Source organism: Scomber japonicus, chromosome 18, assembly GCF_027409825.1.
Source record: "Scomber japonicus isolate fScoJap1 chromosome 18, fScoJap1.pri, whole genome shotgun sequence".
Lineage (NCBI taxonomy): Eukaryota > Metazoa > Chordata > Actinopteri > Scombriformes > Scombridae > Scomber > Scomber japonicus.
The window spans coordinates 28,405,212-28,427,104 of record NC_070595.1 but is presented as its reverse complement, the minus strand read 5'-3'; the positions used below and the strand labels follow the sequence as shown (position 1 = coordinate 28,427,104).

General features: G+C 44.7%; 1 protein-coding gene across 1 annotated transcript in view; it reads right to left on the bottom strand.

Moving 5' to 3' along the window:
* Nucleotides 1-8,627, bottom strand: part of LOC128378617 (ras-related protein Rab-40C-like) — a 17,751-nt gene extending 9,124 nt beyond the window's left edge. Inside the window, 2 exon segments of the mRNA XM_053338186.1 lie at nt 249-369; nt 8,474-8,627. Of these exon segments, the coding sequence (XP_053194161.1) occupies nt 249-369; nt 8,474-8,627 (275 nt within the window).
* Between the last annotated feature and the right edge of the window lie 13,266 nt (nt 8,628-21,893).

Below are 21,893 nucleotides of genomic sequence, written 5' to 3'. Positions count from 1 at the left end.
CTCTCTCTCAGACAACGAACAACGGAGGGAGGAGGAAATGAGTAAGGAGGGAGGGATAAGAGGAAAGGAATAAGGAAAGTAGGGAGTAAGGAAGGAAGGAGGGGAAGGTAAGGGTGGAGGGGAGGGAAGGAAGGGGAAGAGGAAGGAAAGGAGTAAGGAGGGAGGGAGGAAGGAAAGGAGTAAGGAGGGGAGGGGAGGGAGTAAGGAAAAAAGTAAGGAGGGAGGGATAGAGGAAAGGAGTAAGGAAAGAGTAAGGAAGGTAGGAAGGAAGGAAGGAAGGAAGGAAGGAAGGAAGGAAATGTGCTTACCAAAGCTCCAGCTTCACTCTCCTCCCATCCAGAAGAATCGTTGTGGTTTTATAGTCGATACCTGGACCACACAAAGTACACACACACAATTACACACAAAGTACACACACAATTACACACAAAGTACACACACAATTACACACAAAGTACACACACAATTACACAAAGTACACACACAAGTACACACAAAGTACACACACAATACACACAAAGTACACACACAATTACACACAAAGTACACACACAATTACACAAAGTACACACACAATTACACACAAAGTACACACACAATTACACACAAAGTACACAAAAAGTACACACACAATTACACACAAAGTACACACACAAAGTACACACAAAGTACACACACAAAGTACACACACAGTACACACACAATTACACACAAAGTACACAAAAAGTACACACACAATTACACACAAAGTACACACACAAAGTACACACAAAGTACACACAAAGTACACACAAAGTACACACACAATTACACACCAACGTACCGACAAATTACACTTTCCTCATCTTTCTTTCTCTCTTTCTTAATTTAATTCTTCCTTCCTTCCTTCCTTCCTTCCGTCTGTCTGTCTTTCCTCCCTTCCTTCCTTCCTCCCTCCCTCCTTTCCTTCCTTCCTCCCTCCTTTCCTTCCTTCTGCCTCTTTCCTTCTTCCCTCCTTCCTTGTCTCTTTCTTTCCTCCCCATTACCTTCCTTTTTTCCTCTGTCCTTCCTCCCACCCTCCTTTCCTTCATTCCTTCCTTCTTTCCCCCCTCCCTCCCTTCCTTCCGCCTCTTTCCTTCTTCCCTCCTCCTTGTCTCTTTCTTTCCTCCCCATTACCTTCCTTTTTTCCTCTGTCCTTCCTCCCACCGTCCTTTCCTTCCTCCCTCCCTCCCTTCTTCCCTCCCTCCTTGTCTCTTTCTTTTCCTCCCCATTACCTTCCTTCTTTCCTCCCTTCCTCCTTTCCTCCCTTCCGTCTGTCCTCCCTCCCTCCTTGTCTCTTTCTTTCCTCCCCATTACCTTCCTTCTTTCCTTCCTCCCTCCTTTCCTCCCTTCTCCCTCCCTCCTTTCCTTACTTTCTTCTTCCTTCCTTCTTTCCTCTGACCCTCTTTCTTCATCCCTCCTTCTTTCTTCATCCTTCTTTCCTTTCTCCTCCCTCCCTCTTTCCTCCCTCCCTCCTTTCCTTCCTTCTTTCCTCCCTTCCGTCTGTCCTCCCTCCCTCATTGTCCCTTTCTTTCCTCCCCTCCGTCTGTCCTCCCTCCCTCCTTGTCTCTTTCTTTCCTCCCCTCCGTCTGTCCTCCCTCCCTCCTTGTCTCTTTCTTCCCTCCCCATTACCTTCCTTCTTCCCTCCCTTCTTCCTCCTTTCCTTCCTCCCTCCTTTCTTCCCTCCCTCCTTTCCTTCCTTCTTTCCTCTGACCTTCTTTCCTTTCTCCCTCTTTCTTTCCTCATCCCGCCGTTCCTCCTTCCTCCCTCCTTTCCTTTCTCCTCCCTCCTTTCCTTCTGTCCTCCCTCCCTCCTTGTCTCTTTGTTTCCTCCCCATTACCTTCCTTCTTCCCTTCCTCCCTTCTTCCTTCCTTCCCTTCCTTCCATCCCTCCTTTCCTCCTTCTTCCCTTCATTCCTTGACTTGAGGAGGGTTAAACAAATCAACTTAAAACCCTTCGAGGCTCCGCAGCGCAGCTTCTCCTCTTCCCTCCTCTTTCCTTCATCCCTCTCTCCACTCAGCAGCTTCTCCTCTTCCCTCCTCCTTTCCTTCATCCCTCTCTCCACTCAGCAGCTTCTCCTCTTCCCTCCTCCTTTCCTTCATCCCTCTCTCCACTCAGCAGCTGTCGGTTAACCACATTAAAACTAAGTGCTGAGCTCGGCTTCGTCTAATTTAATTGGACCGGAGTGCTGCACTTCCTTTTCACTCAAGATATCCCAAGATAATCAGTCAATAACTCCTCTGATGTCTGGAAGGAAAGGAAGGAAGGAAGGAGGGAAGGAAGGAGGGAGGGAAAGAAAGGAGTTCTTCCCTTTCCTTCCTCCCTCCTTTCCTTCTTTCTTTCCTCTGTCCTTCCTTCCTTCCGTCTTCCTAACTTCCTTCCTCCCTTCTTTCCTTCCTTCATCCCTTCGTCCCTCCCTTCCTTCCTTCCTCTCTCCCTCCCTCCTTTCCTTCCTTCTTCATCCCTCCTTCCGTCTTTCCTTCCTTCCTTCGTCCCTCCCTCCTTTCCTTCTTTCCTTCCTTCATCCCTCCCTCCTTTCCTTTCTTCTTCCTTTCTTCTTCATCCCTCCTTTCTGTCTTTCTTTCCTTCTTCCTCCCTCCCTCCTTTCCTTCCTTCCTTCCTTCATCCCTCCCTCCTGTCCTTCCTTCTTCATCCATCCTTTCCTTCTTTCCTTCCTTCTTCATCCATCCTTTCCTTCTTTCCTTCCTCCCTCCCTCCCTCCTGTCTTTCTTTCCTCCCTTCTTTCCTTTCCCGTCTGTAGGAAGGAAGGAAGGAAGGTTGCTGTCCGAGCTCGGCTTCGTCTAATTTAATTGGACCGGAGTGCTGCGCTTCCTTTTCCTCTCGTCGCCACTCACTCAAGATATCCCAAAATAATCAATCAATAACTCCTCTGATGTCTGGAAGGAAAGGAAGGAAGGAAGGAAGGAAGGAAGGAAGGAAGGAGGGAGGGAAAGAAAGGAGTAAGGAGGGAGGGAGGAAAGAACCAAAGGAGTTCTTCCCTTTCCTTCCTCCCTCCTTTCCTTCTTTCTTTCCTGTCCTTTCCTTCCTTCCTCCCTCCTTTCCTTCCTTCATCCCTCCCTCCTTCCTTCCTTCCTTCTTCTTAACTTCCTTCCTCCCATCTTTTTCTTCCTTCCTTCTTCATCCCTCCTTCCGTCTTTCCTTCCTTCCTTCGTCCCTCCCTTCTTTCCTTCCTTCATCCCTCCCTCCTTTCCTTCCTTCTTCTTAACTTCCTTCCTCCCATCTTTTTCTTCCTTCCTTCTTCATCCCTCCTTCCGTCTTTCCTTCCTTCCTTCGTCCCTCCCTCCTTTCCTTCTTTCCTTCCTTCATCCCTCCCTCCTTTCCTTCCTTCTTCTTAACTTCCTTCCTCCCATCTTTTTCTTCCTTCCTTCTTCATCCCTCCTTCCGTCTTTCCTTCCTTCCTTCGTCCCTCCCTCCTTTCCTTCTTTCCTTCCTTCATCCCTTCCTCCTTTCCTTCCTTCTTCTTAACTTCCTTCCTCCCATCTTTTTCTTCCTTCCTTCTTCATCCCTCCTTCCGTCTTTCCTTCCTTCCTTCGTCCCTCCCTCCTTTCCTTCTTTCCTTCCTTCATCCCTCCCTCCTTTCCTTCCTTCTTCTTAACTTCCTTCCTCCCATCTTTTTCTTCCTTCCTTCTTCATCCCTCCTTCCGTCTTTCCTTCCTTCCTTCGTCCCTCCCTTCTTTCCTTCCTTCATCCCTCCCTCCTTTCCTTCCTTCTTCTTAACTTCCTTCCTCCCATCTTTTTCTTCCTTCCTTCTTCATCCCTCCTTCCGTCTTTCCTTCCTTCCTTCGTCCCTCCCTTCTTTCCTTCCTTCATCCCTCCCTCCTTTCCTTCCTTCCTCCCATCTTTTTCTTCCTTCCTTCTTCATCCCTCCTTCCGTCTTTCCTTCCTTCCTTCGTCCCTCCCTCCTTTCCTTCTTTCCTTCCTTCTTCTTAACTTCCTTCCATCTTTTTCTTCCTTCCTTCTTCATCCCTCCTTCCGTCTTTCCTTCCTTCCTTCCTCCCATCTTTTTCTTCCTTCTTTAATCCCTCCTTCCGTCTTTCCTTCCTTCCTTCGTCCCTCCCTCCTTTCCTTCCTTCATCCCTCCCTCCTTTCCTTCCTTCTTCTTAACTTCCTTCCTCCCATCTTTTTCTTCCTTCCTTCTTCATCCCTCCTTCGTCTTTCCTTCCTTCCTTCGTCCCTCCCTCCTTTCCTTCCTTCCTTCCTTCATCCCTCCCTCCTTTCCTTCCTTCTTCTTAACTTCCTTCCTCCCATCTTTTTCTTCCTTCCTTCTTCATCCCTCCTTCCGTCTTTCCTTCCTTCCTTCGTCCCTCCCTCCTTTCCTTCTTAACTTCCTTCCTCTCATCTTTTTCTTCCTTCCTCCTTCATCCCTCCTTCCGTCTTTCCTTCCTTCCTTCGTCCCTCCCTCCTTTCCTTCCTTCCTTCTTAACTTCCTTCCTCCCATCTTTTTCTTCCTTCCTTCTTCATCCCTCCTTCCGTCTTTCCTTCGTCCCTCCCTTCTTTCCTTCCTTCATCCCTCCCTCCTTTCCTTCCTTCTTCTTAACTTCCCTCCTTCCGTCTTTCCTTCCTTCCTTCCTCCCTCCTTTCCTTCCTTCCTTCGTCCGTCCCTCCCTCCTTTCCTTCCTCCACACACACACACACACACACACACACACACACACACACACACACACACACACACACACACACACACACACACACACACACACACAGAGAAACACACAGAGAAACACATACACACATACACAAACATACTAACACACACACACACACACACACACACACACACACACACACACACACACACACACACACACACACACACACACACACACACACACACACACACACACACACACACACACACACACACACTCACACACACTCACACACACCACACACACACACAGCTGAATGATGTATTTTTCATGAGGGAGGAGAGCTGAATCTATATCTGGGAGAACATTATAATTCATTCATATTTAAGAAGGCTGCATGCATGTAACGTTCTCCTCGTTATGACTCATTCACTACATCTGTTATCAGAGCTGCTTTTAATCCATTTAGAGAGAATATATTAGAGGATTATAGTAAAACATGTCTAAGTGGTGTAACCATAAAAACTTTGTACCAAATAATTCAACTTGGTTAAAAACACTCCTGTTGTCCTCGAGTCAAGGAAGGAAGAGAGGAAGAAGGAATAAGGAAGGAAAGGAGGGAGGAAGGAAGGATGGAAGGGAGGAAGAAGGAAGGAAAGGAGGGAGGAAGAAGGAAGGATGGAAGGGAGGAAGGAAGGATGGAAGGGAGGAAGGAGGAAGGAGGGATGAAAGAGAGGAAGAAGGAAGGAAAGGAGGAAGGAAGGATGGAAGGGAGGAAGAAGGAAGGAAAGGATGGAGGAAGGAAGGATGGAAGAAGGGAGGAAGGATGGAAGGGATGAAGAAGGAAGGAAAGGAGGGAGGAAGGACAGATGGAAGGGGGGGAAGAAGGAAGGAGGGAGGAAGGATGGAAGGGAGTAAGAAGGAAGGAAAGGAGGGAGGAAGGAAGGATGGAAGAGAGCAAGGAGGGAGGAAGGATGGACGGACGAAAGAAGGAAGGAAGGATGGAAGGGAGGAAGAAGGAAGGAAGGAGGGAGGAAGGAAGGATGGAAGAAGGGAGGAAGGATGGAAGGGATGAAGAAGGAAGGAAAGGAGGGAGGAAGGACGGATGGAAGGGGGGGAAGAAGGAAGGAGGGAGGAAGGATGGAAGGGAGGAAGAAGGAAGGAAAGAAGGGAGGAAGGAAGGATGGAAGAGAGCAAGGAGGGAGGAAGGATGGACGGACGAAAGAAGGAAGGAAGGATGGAAGGGAGGAAGAAGGAAGGAGGGAGGAAGGATGGAAGGGAGGAAGAAGGAAGGAGGGAGGAAGGATGGATGGAAGGGGGGGAAGAAGGAAGGAGGGAGGAAGGATGGAAGGGAGGAAGAAGGAAGGAAAGGCGGGAGGAAGGAAGGATGGAAGAGAGCAAGGAGGGAGGAAGGATGGACGAACGAAAGAAGGAAGGAAGGATGGAAGGGAGGAAGAAGGAAGGAAGGAGGGAGGAAGGATGAAAGGAGGAAGGAAGGATGGAAGGGAGGAAGAAGGAAGGAGGGAGGAAGGATGGAAGGGAGGAAGAAGGAAGGAGGGAGGAAGGATGGAAGGGATGAAGAAGGAATGAAAGGAAAGAAGGAAGGAATGATGGAAGGGAGGAAGAAGGAAGGAAAGGAGGGAGGAAGGAAGGATGGAAGGGAGGAAGAAGGGAGGAAGGATGGATGGGATGAAGAAGGAAGGAAAGGATGGAAGGGAGGAAGGAAGGATGGAAGGGAGGAAGAAGGAAGGAAGGATGGATGGGAGGAAGAAGGAAGGAAAGGATGGAAGGGAGGAAGGAAGGATGGAAGGGAGGAAGAAGGAAGGAGGGATGAAAGAGAGGAAGAAGGAAGGAAAGGAGGGAGGAAGGATGGAAGGAAGGAAGAAGGAATGAAAGGAAAGAGGGAAGGAAGGATGAAAGAGAGGAAGAAGGAAGGAAAGGAGGGAGGAAGAAGGAAGGAAAGGATGGAAGGATGAAAGAGAGGAAGAAGGAAGGAAAGGAGGGAGGAAGAAGGAATGAAAGGAAAGAAGGAAGGAAGGATGGAAGGGAGGAAGAAGGAAGGAAAGGAGGGAGGAAGGATGGAAATAAACACCAGAATGGTCCTTTAACTTCCTCTGTGCTCTCTGCTCTTTTTCTTGGGCTTCCCTTTGATGGGAGGAGGACAGCGTGTGTGTGTGTGTGTGTGTGTGTGTGTGTGTGTGTGTGTGTGTGTGTGCGTGCGTGCGTGCGTGTGTGTGTGTGTGCGTGTGCGTGCAGCAGCCGCAGACCAGCAGCTCACTGCAGCAGCAGGCAGCGATCAGATGGTGTCTGTCAGCTCTGAAGCAGCAGCGAGAGAGAGGGGGGGGGGGGGGGGGGGTGGGGGAGAGATAGAGAAGGAGAGAGAGAGAGATAGATAGAGAAGGAGAGAGAGAGGGAGAGAGAGAGAGATAGAGAAGGAGAGAGAGAGAGATAGAGAAGGAGAGAGAGAAGGAGGAGAGAGAGAAGAGAGAGAGAGAGAAGGAGGAGAGAGAGAGAGAGAGAGGAGGAGAGAGAGAAGGAGGAGAGAAGGAGAGAAGGAGGAGAGAGAGGGAGGGAGAGAGAGAGAGAGAGAGGAGAGAGAGAGAGAGAAGGAGGAGAGAGAGAGAGAGAGAGAGAGAGGAGGAGAGAGAGAAGGAGGAGAGAAGGAGGAGAGAAGGAGGAGAGAAGGAGGAGAGAAGGAGGAGAGAGAGATAGAGAAGGAGAGAGAGAGAGAGAGAGAGAGAGAGAGAGGAGAGAGAGAGAGAGAGAGAGCTCCTCAGTGAGGTGGATGCTGTTCCTGAACGCTTTGAAGTGCCCTCCCTCTGTTTGCCTTAAAGTCACGTTTAAATATCTGAGCAGCGAGTACGAGCACACACCCCCCCCCACCCTAACCCTAACCCCCCCCCCCCCACCCTAACCCTAACCCCCCCCCCCGCCCTACCCTAACCCTAACCCCCCCTACCCTAACCCTAACCCCCCTTTAGTTTACTTTGAGTTGAAGCTGTTTAGTCAATAAAAGGAGACACCTTCATATCGATGTTGACTGTAAAAACATTCAGTGTAATATCATTATAAACATCATACGCTGGTTCTCTTTACACTATGATGTCATAAAGTCCTCCAACTCCACAACAATGCACACAGACCCACATTCATGACTGTCTGACTCACTTCCATGGGAATAGTGTGTGTGTGTGTGTGTGTGTGTGTGTGTGTGTGTGTGTGTGTGTGTGAACAGAGCTCATTGTGTATCCCACATACTATAGATGTATGTATATATGTATGCATGTATGTGTGCATTACAGCCAGCAGGAGAGAGAGAGAGAGAGAGAGAGAGAGAGAAAGAGAGAGAGAGCGAGAGAGAGAGAGACAGAGACAGAGAGAGAGAGAGAGAGGAGGAGGAGAGAGAGAGAGAGAGACAGAGAGAGGGAAAAGGAGGAGAGAGAGAGAGAGAGGGGGGGAGAAGGAGGAGAGAGAGAGAGAAGGAGAGAGGGAGAAGGAGGAGAGAGAGAGAGCGAGAGAGGGGGAGAAGGAGGAGAGAGAGAGAGAGGGGGAGAAGGAGGAGAGAGAGAAGGAGAGAGAGAGAGAGAAGGAGAGAGAGAGAGAGAAGGAGAGAGAGAGAGAGAAGAAGAGAGAGAGAGAAGGAGAGAGAGGGAGGAGAGAGAGAGGGAGAAGGAGGAGAGAGAGAGAGATAGAGATAGAGAGAAGTTGAAGTTGCATTACAGCCAGCATGTTCAGGACTTCTGTGATGAGCCAGCATGACATAACAGCCAGCAGCTCATCACCAGAGAGGCTGAACTGAACCAGCAGGTCCCGGATCAGCTGAGGCACCAGGAGTGACTCACCGCTACTGTAAGCGTACGGGGATTCGGCCGAGCCGTCCTGCAGGCTGTCCAGGATCTCTCCTTTGCCAACGTCGCTGTCTCCCACCAGGAGGAACTTGAGGAGGTAGTCGTAGCTCTTCACCGGGCTGCCCTGGCTGCCCATCACGTCTCACATCTGGGGCGACGCAGCAGGAGGAGGAGGAGGAGGAGGAGGCTGAAGATGACTGACTGACTGACCCCCTCGTCCACACACAAACACACAGGACAGGTGACCAACAAACTCACTCACTCAATCTAAAAATGAAGAGGTTTGTGAGGACATGAAGCTTTTCAGTCCTGGTTCACAATTTTAAGTCTTCCAAAGTGTAACTTGAAGAAGAAGAAAAGCTTTTCACATGAATGTCCTACATGAGAAACAAGGTGGTTGCCACAAATGTGATCCAACAAAGCAAAACATCCTTATAGTGTGAAAGATAATAAAACAATTAAAAAAAAAAAAAAAAAAAGCTTGTTTACCTTAATGTAAACAACAAATAACAGAAAGTGTCACCACAATCTGAGATCATCCTTGAGCCAAAAACAACTATATATAGATATATATATTTAAAAAAGGGAAACAAACAAGTCTTTTCTCTGTGATTTCAGAGAGTAAAAGTAGAGACATTCATTGTGTAACTCAGGCTGTACTCAAAGTCTATGTAGGAAAGAAAATCATGTTCATTGTTTGGGAATTTTAATATTCCAGGTGATTATTGCCAACATGCAAAACAATTATAAGCAAGATATCACTGCTGGGATATATACATATATATTTGTTTCTTTTTCTAGTAGTGAGCAACTAAACTACAGATAACCTGCAGGGTGTAAATGTGTCTTTGTTGTTGTTCCCATTTAATAGAAAGAAGCTTGCAGAAGGGAACAACAAGCTAGGGTTAGCCTGCTAGCTTAGCTATTATTCCCAAACGCAGCAAGAATTATATTAAACAAAACCAATAAAACACACCGACACTTGGTAACGTTTACCCCCTGCAACACACAGCCACACACACACCACTGCTTTCCCCACTCTTTAAACGCTGACTTTGTAGCTTTTAAAACAAATTAAAATGCTAACTCAGCTAGCCTCCGTAGCTAAACTTCATGCGACGTTCTGTGTCTCTCTTTTAGTCCGGGATTGCCAAGATTCCCGTAACATCCACAATCCACAGAAAAATGCCGGATTCAGACAACTGTGGGGGTTTTACGTCCAGTCCAAATCTCTGTGTGGTACTCTGTAATCTCAGTCCGTGTTGGCTCCATTTTTCTCCATTATAGTCACATATCCGATCAGTTGTCCGCTCTCTCCGCCTCTCTTGATGACACTGAATGCGCCGCTGACAGATCGGCTCGCAACACCCCGCTCCTAGGCCCCGCCCCCAAGCTCTCCTGTGATTGGACGACACCTTCACAATGACACAGGCTCTAGGGGCTATGATTGGCTGGAACGAAACGTCCATCAAACGGTTGGCTGTCAACAAAGATGATTCATTTCTCTGTGAACAAAGCAAAACAAGCTTCATTATGATTACAGCGATTAATCGATTAGTAGATTTTTTTAAAGTAATATTTTGATGCACTTTAAATTTTAATCTTTCATTTGCACTGTATGTTCTTTTAATGATTTTAGAGCAAATCATTATTTCATGCTGCAAACTTAAATTTTATTATCTATTCTAGTCTAATTCTTGTGTTTTATTATTATTTATTTTATTTTTATTTTTTCAAATTTCAAATGTTTTTTTATATTTGTTTGTTTCCAATTCTTACTGTTAAATATTTGTAAAGCACATTGAGTTGCCCCTGGGTCTGAAATGCGCTATATAAATAAAGCTGCCTTGCTTTGATGTTTGATTTATCCTTTTGAATCTTTTATTTTTTGTAACAATTAAATGTAATTTAATGTAAATAGCTGCTTAAAAATAGCCCAAGCTTACCTCATACAAAAGGAATGACAACTTTTAGGGTTGCAATTAACAATTATTTTTATTATCCATTAATCAGTCCAGTGGTAGGAGAAGTACTTTAAGATAAGGAGTCATACAGCAATGTAAAAATACTGTCCTGCATGCAGTATTATAGTGATGTAGTATGCAGTATTACAGTAAAAGTACTGCAGTATTATAGTGATGTAGTATGCAGTATTACAGTAAAAGTACTGCAGTATTATAGTGATGTAGTATGCAGTATTACAGTAAAAGTACTGCAGTATTATAGTGATGTAGTTATGCAGTATTACAGTAAAAGTACTGCAGTATTATAGTGATGTAGTATGCAGTATTACAGTAAAAGTACTGCAGTATTATAGTGATGTAGTATGCAGTATTACAGTAGAAGTACTGCAGTATTATGAGTGATGTAGTATTGCAGTATTACAGTAGAAGTACTGCAGTATTATAGTGATGTAGTATGCAGTATTACAGTAGAAGTACTGCAGTATTATGAGTGATGTAGTATGCAGTATTACAGTAGAAGTACTGCAGTATTATGAGTGATGTAGTATGCAGTATTACAGTAGAAGTACTGCAGTATTATAGTGATGTAGTATGCAGTATTACAGTAAAAGTACTGCAGTATTATAGTGATGTAGTATGCAGTATTACAGTAAAAAGTACTGCAGTATTATAGTGATGTAGTATGCAGTATTACAGTAGAAGTACTGCAGTATTATAGTGATGTAGTATGCAGTATTACAGTAAAAGTACTGCAGTATTATAGTGATGTAGTATGCAGTATTACAGTAGACGTACTGCAGTATTATAGTGATGTAGTATGCAGTACTACAGTAGAAGTACTGCAGTATTATAGTGATGTAGTATGCAGTATTACAGTAAAAGTACTGCAGTATTATAGTGATGTAGTATGCAGTATTACAGTAGACGTACTGCAGTATTATAGTGATGTAGTATGCAGTATTACAGTAAAAGTACTGCAGTATTATGAGTGATGTAGTATGCAGTACTACAGTAGAAGTACTGCAGTATTATAGTGATGTAGTATGCAGTATTACAGTAAAAGTACTGCAGTATTATAGTGATGTAGTATGCAGTATTACAGTAAAAGTACTGCAGTATTATAGTGATGTAGTATGCAGTATTACAGTAAAAGTACTGCAGTATTATAGTGATGTAGTATGCAGTATTACAGTAAAAGTACTGCAGTATTATAGTGATGTAGTATGCAGTATTACAGTAAAAGTACTGCAGTATTAGGAGTGATGTAGTATGCAGTACTACAGTAGAAGTAGTGATATATTAGTATATATGACATCATCAGAAACAGAAACTAACTGAGGATAAAGTGAAATGTGATGTCATGTTTGTGTGTGGTGTAGCATCATGACTCACCTCTCCTTCTCTTGGCAGCAACGGCTTGAATGAGCTCACTCAAAACATTACAGTATAATGTTTTAACCCTTTATTGGGCAAATAATTATATTTGGTAACTTCTGTAAATATCCCAAAATATCCTTCCTTCTTTCCTTCTTTCCTTCCTTCCTGTCCTTCCTCCCTGCCTTCTTTCTTCCCTTCCTCTTTTCCTTTCTCCCTCCCTCGTTCCTTATTTCCTCCTTCCTTTCCTTCCTTCCATCTGTCCTTCCTCCCTCCCTCCTTCTCTCCTCCCTTCTTCTTTCCTTCCTCCGTCCTTCCTTTCCTTCCTTCGTTCTTCCCTTCCTTCCTGTCCTTCCTCCCTGCCTTCTTTCTTCCCTTCCTCTTTTCCTTTCTCCCTCCCTCGTTCCTTATTTCCTCCTTCCTTTCCTTCCTTCCATCTGTCCTTCCTCCCTCCCTCCTTCTCTCCTCCCTTCCTTCTTTCCTTCCTCCGTCCTTCCTTTCCTTCCTTCGTTCTTCCCTTCCTTCCTGTCCTTCCTCCCTGCCTTCTTTCTTCCTCTTTTCCTTTCTCCCTCCCTCGTTCCTTATTTCCTCCTTCCTTTCCTGCCTTCCATCTGTCCTTCCTCCCTCCCTCCTTCTCTCCTCCCTTCCTTCTTTCCTTCCTCCGTCCTTCCTTTCCTTCCTTCGTTCTTCCCTTCCTTCCTGTCCTTCCTCCCTGCCTTCTTTCTTCCCTTCCTCTTTTCCTTTCTCCCTCCCTCGTTCCTTATTTCCTCCTTCCTTTCCTTCCTTCCATCTGTCCTTCCTCTCTCCCTCCTTCTCTCCTCCCTTCCTTCTTTCCTTCCTCCGTCCTTCCTTTCCTTCCTTCGTTCTTCCCTTCCTTCCTGTCCTTCCTCCCTGCCTTCTTTCTTCCCTTCCTCTTTTCCTTTCTCCCTCCCTCGTTCCTTATTTCCTCCTTCCTTTCCTTCCTTCCATCTGTCCTTCCTCCCTCCCTCCTTCTCCTCTCCCTTCCTTCTTTCCTTCCTCCGTCCTTCCTTTCCTTCGTTCTTCCCTTCCTTCCTGTCCTTCCTCCCTGCCTTCTTTCTTCCCTTCCTCTTTTCCTTTCTCCCTCCCTCGTTCCTGATTTCCTCCGTCCTTTCCTTCCTTCCATCTGTCCTTCCTCTCTCCCTCCTTCTCTCCTCCCTTCCTTCTTTCCTTCCTCCGTCCTTCCTTTCCTTCCTTCTTTCTTCCCTTCCTCCCTCCCTCCTTCTCTCTTTCTTTCCTCCCCCCCTACCTTCCTTCCTTTCCTTCCTTCCCTCCTCCCTCCCTTCCTTCATCCCTTCTTTTCAATGAGTGTCCTATAATGAGTTAATCACATTGAACAGGTCTGAAACATGATATATATTCATCTCTACAACATCATTATATTATTAAAGCTGTTACTGTCTTTTATCATCTGGTTTATTATCAGTATCCATTTAAAACTGTCCACAACATTTATAACAAACACTTACATCTCTTCCTTCCTTCCCCCCTTTCTTTCTGTCCTTCATCCCTCCTTTCCTTCCTTCCTTCCTTCCTTCCCCCTTTCTTTCCTTCCTTCCTTCCTCCTTTCCTTCCTCTTCTTCCTCCCTCTTTCTTTCCTTCCTTCTTCCTCTCTTCCTTCCTCCCTCCTTTCCTTCCTTCTTCCTCCCTTCCCCCTTTCTTTCCTTCCTTCCTCCCTTCCTTCCCCCTTTCTTTCTTCCTTCCTCCCTCCTTTCCTTCCTTCCACCTTTCTTTCCTTCCTTCCTCCCTCCCTCCTTTCCTTCCTTCCCCCTTTCTTTCCTCCTCCCTCTCTCCTTTCCTTCCTTCTTCCTCCCTTCCCTCCTTTCCTTCCTTCTTCCTTTCTTTCTTTCCTTCCTCCCTCCCTCCTTTCCTTCCTTCTTCCTCCCTTCCCCCTTTCTTTCCTTTGCTTCCTCCTTTCTTTCCTTCCTCCCTCCCTCCCTCCCTTCTTTCCTTCCTTCCTCCCTGCTTTCCTTCCGTCTTCCTTCCTTCCCCCTTTCTTTCCTTCCTTCCTCCCTCCCTCCCTCCCTTCTTTCTTTCCTTCCTCCCTTCCTCCTTTCCTTCCTTCTTCCTCCCTTCTTTCCTTCCTCCCTCCTTTCCTTCCTCCCTCCTTTCCTTCCTTCGCTTCCTCCTTTCCTTCCTCCCTCCCTCCCTCCTTTCCTTCCTTCTTCCTCCCTTCCCCCTTTCTTTCTTTCCTTCCTTCCTTCCTTCCTCACTCCTTTCCTTCCTTCGCTTCCTCCTTTCTTTCCTTCCTTCCTCCCTCCTTTCTTCTTCCTTTCTTTCTTTCCTTCCTCCCTCCCTCCCTCCTTTCCTTCCTTCTTCCCTCCCTCCTTTCCTTCCTCCCTCCCTCCCTCCTTTCTTTCCTTCCTCCCTCTCTCCTTTCCTTCCTTCTTCCTTCCCTCCTTTCCTTCCTTCCACCTTTCTTTCCTTCCTTCCTCCCTCCCTCCCTCCTTTCCTTCCTTCCCCCTTTCTTTCCTTCCTCCCTCCCTCCCTCATTACAGATTTGAGACTGTCATGATATTCTTCTTAAATCCTTCTGTTAGTAGTTTATAACCAGATAGGCTTCAGCTGAAAAGACGACACATCAGGATATTAAATATATGTGAATTTTATTAAATGGCAACGGAACATTTAGAGCAGATCATCAGAGGATTCAATTAAACAACAACAACAATAAAAATTAAAATGAACAAATATAAGAAAGCTAATCTTAATCTTGATGCTAAACAGGCCAAAAGAGTTTCTGTTTGAGTACAGATTCAACTAAATAAGATATCGTTGCTGACTCTCGTCTCCAGACAAACATGAGAGTGGTTTCCATCTTCCTGTCTAACTCTCGGCAAGAAAGCAAATTAACTGATTTCCCCAAAAAAAAGGTTGAACACATTCCTTAATTCTTTATAAAGCATTCAAGTCAATTGGACTTTTAATCATTTTAAAATTAAAATGGCATGATTTGGCACGTGAATAATTAAAAGAAAAAAGCTGACTAACAGATCTTGAGCAGAATCAAGCTTATTTAACCCTCCTGTTGTCCTCGGGTCAAGGCAGGACGGGAGGAAGGAAGTAAGTAAGGAGAGAAGGAAGGAAGGAAGGACGGAGAGAAGGAAAGAATGGAGGAAGGAAGGAAGGAAGGAAGGAGAGAAGGAAGGAAGGAAGGAAGGAAGGAAGGAAGGAAGGAAGGAAGGGATGAAATAGAGAAGGATGGGATGAAGAAAAGGAGGAAGGAAGGAAGTAAGGAGAGAAGGAAGGAAAGGAGGAAGGAAGGATTGAAGGAAGGAAAGGAGGAAGGAAGGATTGAAAGGAGTAAGGAGGGGAGGAAGGGAGGAAGGAAGGGAGTAAGAAGGGAGGGAGGGAAAGGAAGGAAGTAAGGAGAGAAGGAAGGGAGGAAGGAGTAAGGAGGGGAGGAAGGGAGGAAGGAAGGAAGGAAGGAAGGAAAGAAGAGATGGGGCCAATTTGACCCGGGAGGACGACCGGAGGGTTAAAAAGATATAGCAGCCACAATGAAGTGATCTACTGAGGACTGTGTGTGTATCCAAAGTCTGATATATGGTATTTCTCCATTGTTGTTAATAACTCAGCTGCACTGGGTGACATGATCCTTCATTATTAAGAGTTTGGTTTATTATTAGTTGGTTAAGAAATGGAAACAAAGACTAATAATAACAGCCATCATGTCTGTTTCAGTCTCTGAGAGTGGTTCTGTGTGAAGTTGACTCTACTGAGCATGTGCAGAAACACGGGGTCTGTCTACAGCAGAGGGGTCAAACTCATTTTCATTCAAGGGCCACATACAGACCAATTTGATCTCATGTGGGCCGGATCATTAAAAAGATGGAAGGAAAGAAGGAAGGAAGAAAGAAAGGAAGGAAATAAGACGGGAAGGAAGGAAAGACAGGCAAAAGGAAGGAGGGAAGAAGGAAAGCCATGGATGGAAGGAAAGAAAGAAGGAAGGAAGGACGAAAGGTAGGAAGGACAGAAGAAAGGAAGGAAGGACAGATGGAAGGAAAGAAGGAAGGACAGAAGGAAGAAAGGAAGGAAGGACAGATGGAAGGAAAGAAAGGAAGGACAGAAGGAAGAAAGGAAGGAAGGACAGAAGGAAGAAAGGACTTTAGAATTGTTTCTACTCTTAAAAGAACAGTCATTAATTTCCTCATTTAAGTTTTCTTAAAAATAGAGTTAAAGTCTCGTCTTAATCTCGTGAGTCCAATATCGTGTCTCGTCTCGTCTCGTCTCGTGAGCGGAGTGTATCATCACACCCTTAATATTAAGTTAGTTAAACAGTACTTATAAATCAGTGTTTGGTTATTTGAGACGTTTATAATGTGTTGCACCGTCCAGATGTTGTCTTATGAAGACCCGTGTTTCTGCACATGCTCAGTAGAGTCAACTTCACACGGCACCACTCTCAGAGACTGAAAACACGATGGCTGTTATTAGTCTAGTTAAACTGACGCGATCAAACTCTTATTTTGGAATAACAACGGAGGACTAAGATACATCAGACTTTGGTTACAGACACTAAACTTGTTAGTAGATCAGATCGTCATTGGTTTTAGATCCAAACATGAAGAAAAATATTTTAAAAATCAGCAAATATCCCACTTTATGTCATATAGTGCTGCATGATTGATGCTCTTGCTCTGTAACTGATCTGTCAAAGTCAGAAAAAAAAGATATTTGGAGATATATGGAGGAAATATGGCAACAAAGGATAATACAATAATACGATACTAACAATTTAATTTAGACGAAAAACTAAGAAAAATGTAAAAGAAGAAAAAATTGAAAAAAAACTTAGCTTGCTTCAATTTCTTGGCAGCTTTGCGTGTGTGTCAGTTTTGAATATTCAGGATTATTACACACTATGTGACATGAAGGTTTTAAGATTTCCAGATTTGAGGTGGAGCTGTTGGATCCTCTGTGAGCTTAGACAAGTTTCACATCTGTAAAGTGCCTAAAATGGCATATTGTCACATGACCTACGACTCTTCCTTCACAAGTTAGCATCACATTAGTCTGAAGGTTCAATCAGACACATATCAAATTAATCTGATAAATTCCTCGAGGAAGAGGAAGTTTGCTTAAAATACACAAAAAAAAAAAAAAAAACGCACAAAATTCAGAATGCCCGACTTCCAGTTATATAAAAAATATCGTGAATATCAGAGCAGCTTTTTACCAAACGTTAGCTTAAAATGATCGACTATTCCTTCACAATTTAGTATCACATTAGCCTTAAGGTTATACCTAGCCACATAGCAAATGAATCCGATTAGACCTCTAGGAGGAGCTTGAAACAGTTAGCGTGAAATACACAAAAAAGCTCCCGAAATTCAAATATCGTGAATATCAGAGCATAAAATTTAAAAAGGCCAACTTCCACTGGAGCAGAGCAAATGAAAGCCAATGTGGAATATGTGTGAAACGATGTAAGTATAGTGCGTAGCAACTATCGTGAATATCGGAGCAGTTTTCTTCCGATTATGGCGTACCACACATTAGCCTAAAATTATCGACTTTTCCGTCAAAATCTGGTGTAACCTTCAAGACTAACGTGACGCTAACCACATTTCAAATTAATCCGATTAACCCTCTCGGAGGAGTTTGAAACAGCTTGCGTACGTAAAAGACACCCAAAAAAAAGCGTACAAAATTCAAATATATCGTGAATATCGGAGCAGTTTTCTTCCGATTATGGCGTACCACACATTAGCCTAAAATGATCGACTATTCCGTCAAAATCTGGTGTAACCTTCAGACTAACGTGACGCTAACCACATTTCAAATTAATCCGATTAACCCTCTCGGAGGAGTTTGAAACAGTTTGCGTAAAAGACACACACAAAAAAAAACGCACAAAATTCAAATATATCGTGAATATCGGAGCAGTTTTCTTCCGATTATGGCGTACCACACATTAGCCTAAAATGATCGACTATTCCGTCAAAATCTGGTGTAACCTTCAGACTAACGTGACGCTAACCACATTTCGTTTGCGTAAAGTACACATAAAAAAGCGTATTGTGAATATCGGAGCAGTTTTCTTCCGATTATGGCGTACCACACATTAGCCTAAAATGATCGACTATTCCGTCAAAATCTGGTGTAACCTTCAGACTAACGTGACGCTAACCACATTTTCAAATTAATCCGATTAACCCTCTCGGAGGAGTTTGAAACAGTTTGCGTAAAATACACCAAAAAAAAAAGCGTACAAAATTCAAATATATCGTGAATATCGGAGCAGTTTTCTTCCGATTATGACTTATCTAACATTAGCCTAAAATTATCGACTATTCCGTCAAAATCTGGTGTAACCTTCAGACTAACATGACGCTAACCACATTTCAAATTAATCCGATTAACCCCCTCCGAGGAGTTTGAAACAGTTTGCGTAAAATACACAAAAAAAGCGTATCGTGAATATTGGAGCAGTTTTCTTCCGATTATGGCGTACCACAAATTAGCCTAAAATTATCGACTATTCCGTCAAAATCTGGTGTAACCTTCAGACTAACGTTCAAATTAATCCGATTAACCCTCTCGGAGGAGTTTGAAACAGCTTGCGTAAGTAAAAGACACCCAAAAAAAAGCGTGCAAAATTCAAATATATCGTGAATATCGGAGCAGTTTTCTTCCGATTATGGCTTACCTCACATTAGCCTAAAATTATCGACTATTCCGTCAAAATCTGGTGTAACCTTCAAGACTAACGTGACGCTAACCACATTTCAAATTAATTCGATTAACCCTCTCGGAGGACTTTGAAACGTAAAATACACCAAAAAAAAAGCCCACGAAATTCAAATATATCGTGAATATCGGAGCAGCTTTTTTTCCTCCCAACTAGGGCGTACCACACATTAGGGGGCGCTACGAAATTCTTCCGTGTGTGCCAATTTTCCTGAGTTTTCAAACATCCCACCCTCCTTAAAAATGCAACAGCGTCGGCAGAATAATAAAAAAAAAAAAAATTAGGTTGCTCACATTTGCAGTAGTGCTCGGGCCCGAATCAGCTTGTTGTCCCGTTAGTATCATTTGAACTAGATTTGAATACTTTTAATTTAATAATATAAAATCTAAAAACTATCTACAAGCTCAGTGCAGTTAATGCATAAATACCTGATTTTACTCATAAGTGGAATTCTGCCCCCTTTTCGGTTAGTTGGACGTTAACCCTTAAACGCACAACGTGCACCAGGAGATACAGACTCTTTAACCTTCCTGTTGTCCTCCCGGGTCCTTCCTCTGTCCTTCCTTCCTTCCTTCCTTCCTTCCTTCCTTCCTTCATCTGTCCTTCCTTCCTTCCTTCCTCAGATCTAATTTCAGCTGTTAGGGTAAATGTTCCCTCCTTCTGTCCTTTCTTCCTTCCTTCATCTGTCCTTCCTTTCTTTCTTTCATTCTTCCTTCCTCCCTCCCTCCCTCCCTTTTTTCCTCCCTCTCTCCCTCCTTTCTTTCCTTCTTCCCTCCTTTCCTTCCTACCTTCCTTCCTTCCTCCCTCCTTCCTTTCCTTCCTTCTTCCTCCCTCCTTCCTTTCCTTCCTTCTTCCTCCCTTGCTTCCCTTCCTCCCTGCTTTCCTTCCTTGTTCCCTCCTTCCCTCCTTTCCTTCCTTCCTTCCTTACTTTAGGTGCAAATGACATAACTAGTAAGGCCTGTTTAAGGGTTAACTGTGAAAAAGGAGCAGTTCACCCATTACATGAAAATATAAGTAATCTCTCAGTGAAAACATGTAACTGTAGAGAGGAGACATGACACAAGTTGTTCTCTTAGAAAAGTTAAATCATTTTTAGCAGCATCAAACACACTCAGTGATTTAGCTGCTGCAGCCTCACATGGTTTGGTTTGACCTGGTGAATTATATTACCAAACTTTAAGATACAAAAAACATAACTCATTGCTCTCCTCTCCTGAAAGGAGGAAGGAAGGAAGGATTGAAAGGAGTAAGGATGGGAGGGAGGAAGGAAGGAAGGAAGGAAGGAAGGAAGGAAGGAAGGGAGTAAGGAGGGAGGGAGGGAAAGGAAGGAAGTAAGTAAGGAGAGAAGGAAGGGAGGAAGGGATGAAGGAAAGGAGGAAGGAAGGAAGGATTGAAAGGAGTAAGGAGGGAGGGAGGAAAGAATGAAGGAAGGAAGGAAATAAAGGAGTAAGGAGGGAGGGAGGGAGGGAGGAAGGAAGGAAGGAAAGAAGGAAAGGAGTAAGGACGAAGGAAGGAAGGAAGGGAAGAAAGGAGTAAGGACGAAGGAAGGAAGGAAGGGAAGAAAGGAGTAAGGAGGGAGGGAGGGAGGAAGGAAGGAAAGGAGGAAGGACGGAAGGAAATAAAGTAGTAAGGAGGGAGGGAGCAAGGGAAGGAGAGTAAGGAGGGAGGGAGGGAGGGAGGGAGGGAGGGAGGGAGGAAGGAAGAAAGGGAAGGAAAGAAGGAAAGGAGTAAGGACAAAGGAAGGAAGGAAGGGAAGAAAGGAGTAAGGAGGGAGGGAGGGAAGAATGAAGGAAGGAAGGAAGGAAGGAAGGAAATAAAGGAGTAAGGAGGGAGGGAGCAAGGGAAGGAGAGTAAGGAGGGAGGGAGGGAGGAAGGAAGGAAGGGAAGAAAGGAGTAAGGAGGGAGGGAGCAAGGGAAGGAGAGTAAGGGGAGGGAGGGAGGGAGGGAGGGAGAAAGGGAAGGAAAGAAAGGAGTAAGGAGTTGACTTTAAGATTTTACTCCTCACATTCAAGATCCTTCACAACCATCATATCTCTCTGGTTTTGGTCTTTGCACAAAAAATGGTTGACAATAATAAAAAAAAGAAAATACAGAACGTCACCACACTCATTTATTAAAATAATAATAATTTAAAAAAAGGTTTATCCTCTGGGGGGGGGCTGCATGAATCTGCTTATTTAAAAAAGACAATGTACTAAAACGGTTTTGTCCTAAAGGTAGTATTTGAGGAGAGCTCATGGAGTGAAGGAAGGGTTTATCCTCTGGGGAGTGTAAATTTCAGCTAGTTTTAGTTTTATTTTTAGTGGCAGATGACAATGCTTGGTTTTTGTGCTGTTCTACTAGTTTATGGCACCACTTTATAAAGGAATGCTATCCAATACGAACAGCTCTGGGGCAGGAGGAAGGAAGGAAGGAAGGGGATAAGGTGGAAAAGAGGAAGGAAGTAAGAAGAGAAAGACGGGAGGAAGGAAGGAAAGAAGGAAAGGAGTAAGGAGGGAGGGAGGGAGGGAGGAAGGAAGGAAGGAAAGGAGTAAGGATGAAAGAAGGAAGGAAGGGAAGAAAGGAGTAAGGAGGGAGGGAGGGAGGGAGGGAGGGAGGGAAGAAGGAAGGAAGAAAGGAGTAAGGAGGGAGGGAGGAAGGGAAGGAAAGAAAGGAGTAAGGAGGGAGGGAGGAAAGGAAGGAAGGAAATAAAGGAGTAAGGAGGGAGGGAGGGAGGGAGGAAAGGAGGAAGGAAGGAAGGAAAGAAGGAAAGGAGTAAGGAGGGAGGGAGGGAGGAAAGAAGGAAGGAAGGAAGGAAGGAAATAAAGGAGGAAGGAGGGAGGGAGGAAGGAAAGGAGGAAGGAAGGAAGCAAGGAAGGAAGGAAATAAAGGAGGGAGGAAGGAAGGAAATAAAGGAGTAAGGAAGGAAGGATGGAAGGAGGAGGGAGCAAAGAAAGGAAAAATTAAAGAAAGAAGGAACAGTCAAAAGAGACGGGGTCAATTTGACCCGGGAGGACGACGGGAGGGTTAAAGTCAGTGGTGTTGGTGGCGTACTGAGGAACACTATGTTGAATGGCGTTGTCCACTAATGCATGTTTAATGGAGTGGACAAAATAATAGGAACGCCATTTTAGCTTGGAACAGCATGGATATTCACATCATTCCCAGGAAGAGTTTCACAGCTGATCACAGAGGAAGAGGAAGGAAGTAAGAACAGAAGTACGGGAGGAAGGAAGGAAAGAAGGAAAGGAGTAAGGAGGGAGGGAGGAAGGAAGGGAAGGAAGGAGTAAGGAGGGATGGAGGAAAGAATGAATGAAGGAAGGAAGGAAATAAAAGAGTAAGGAGGGAGGGAGGAAAGAATGAAGGAAGGAAGGAAATAAAGGAG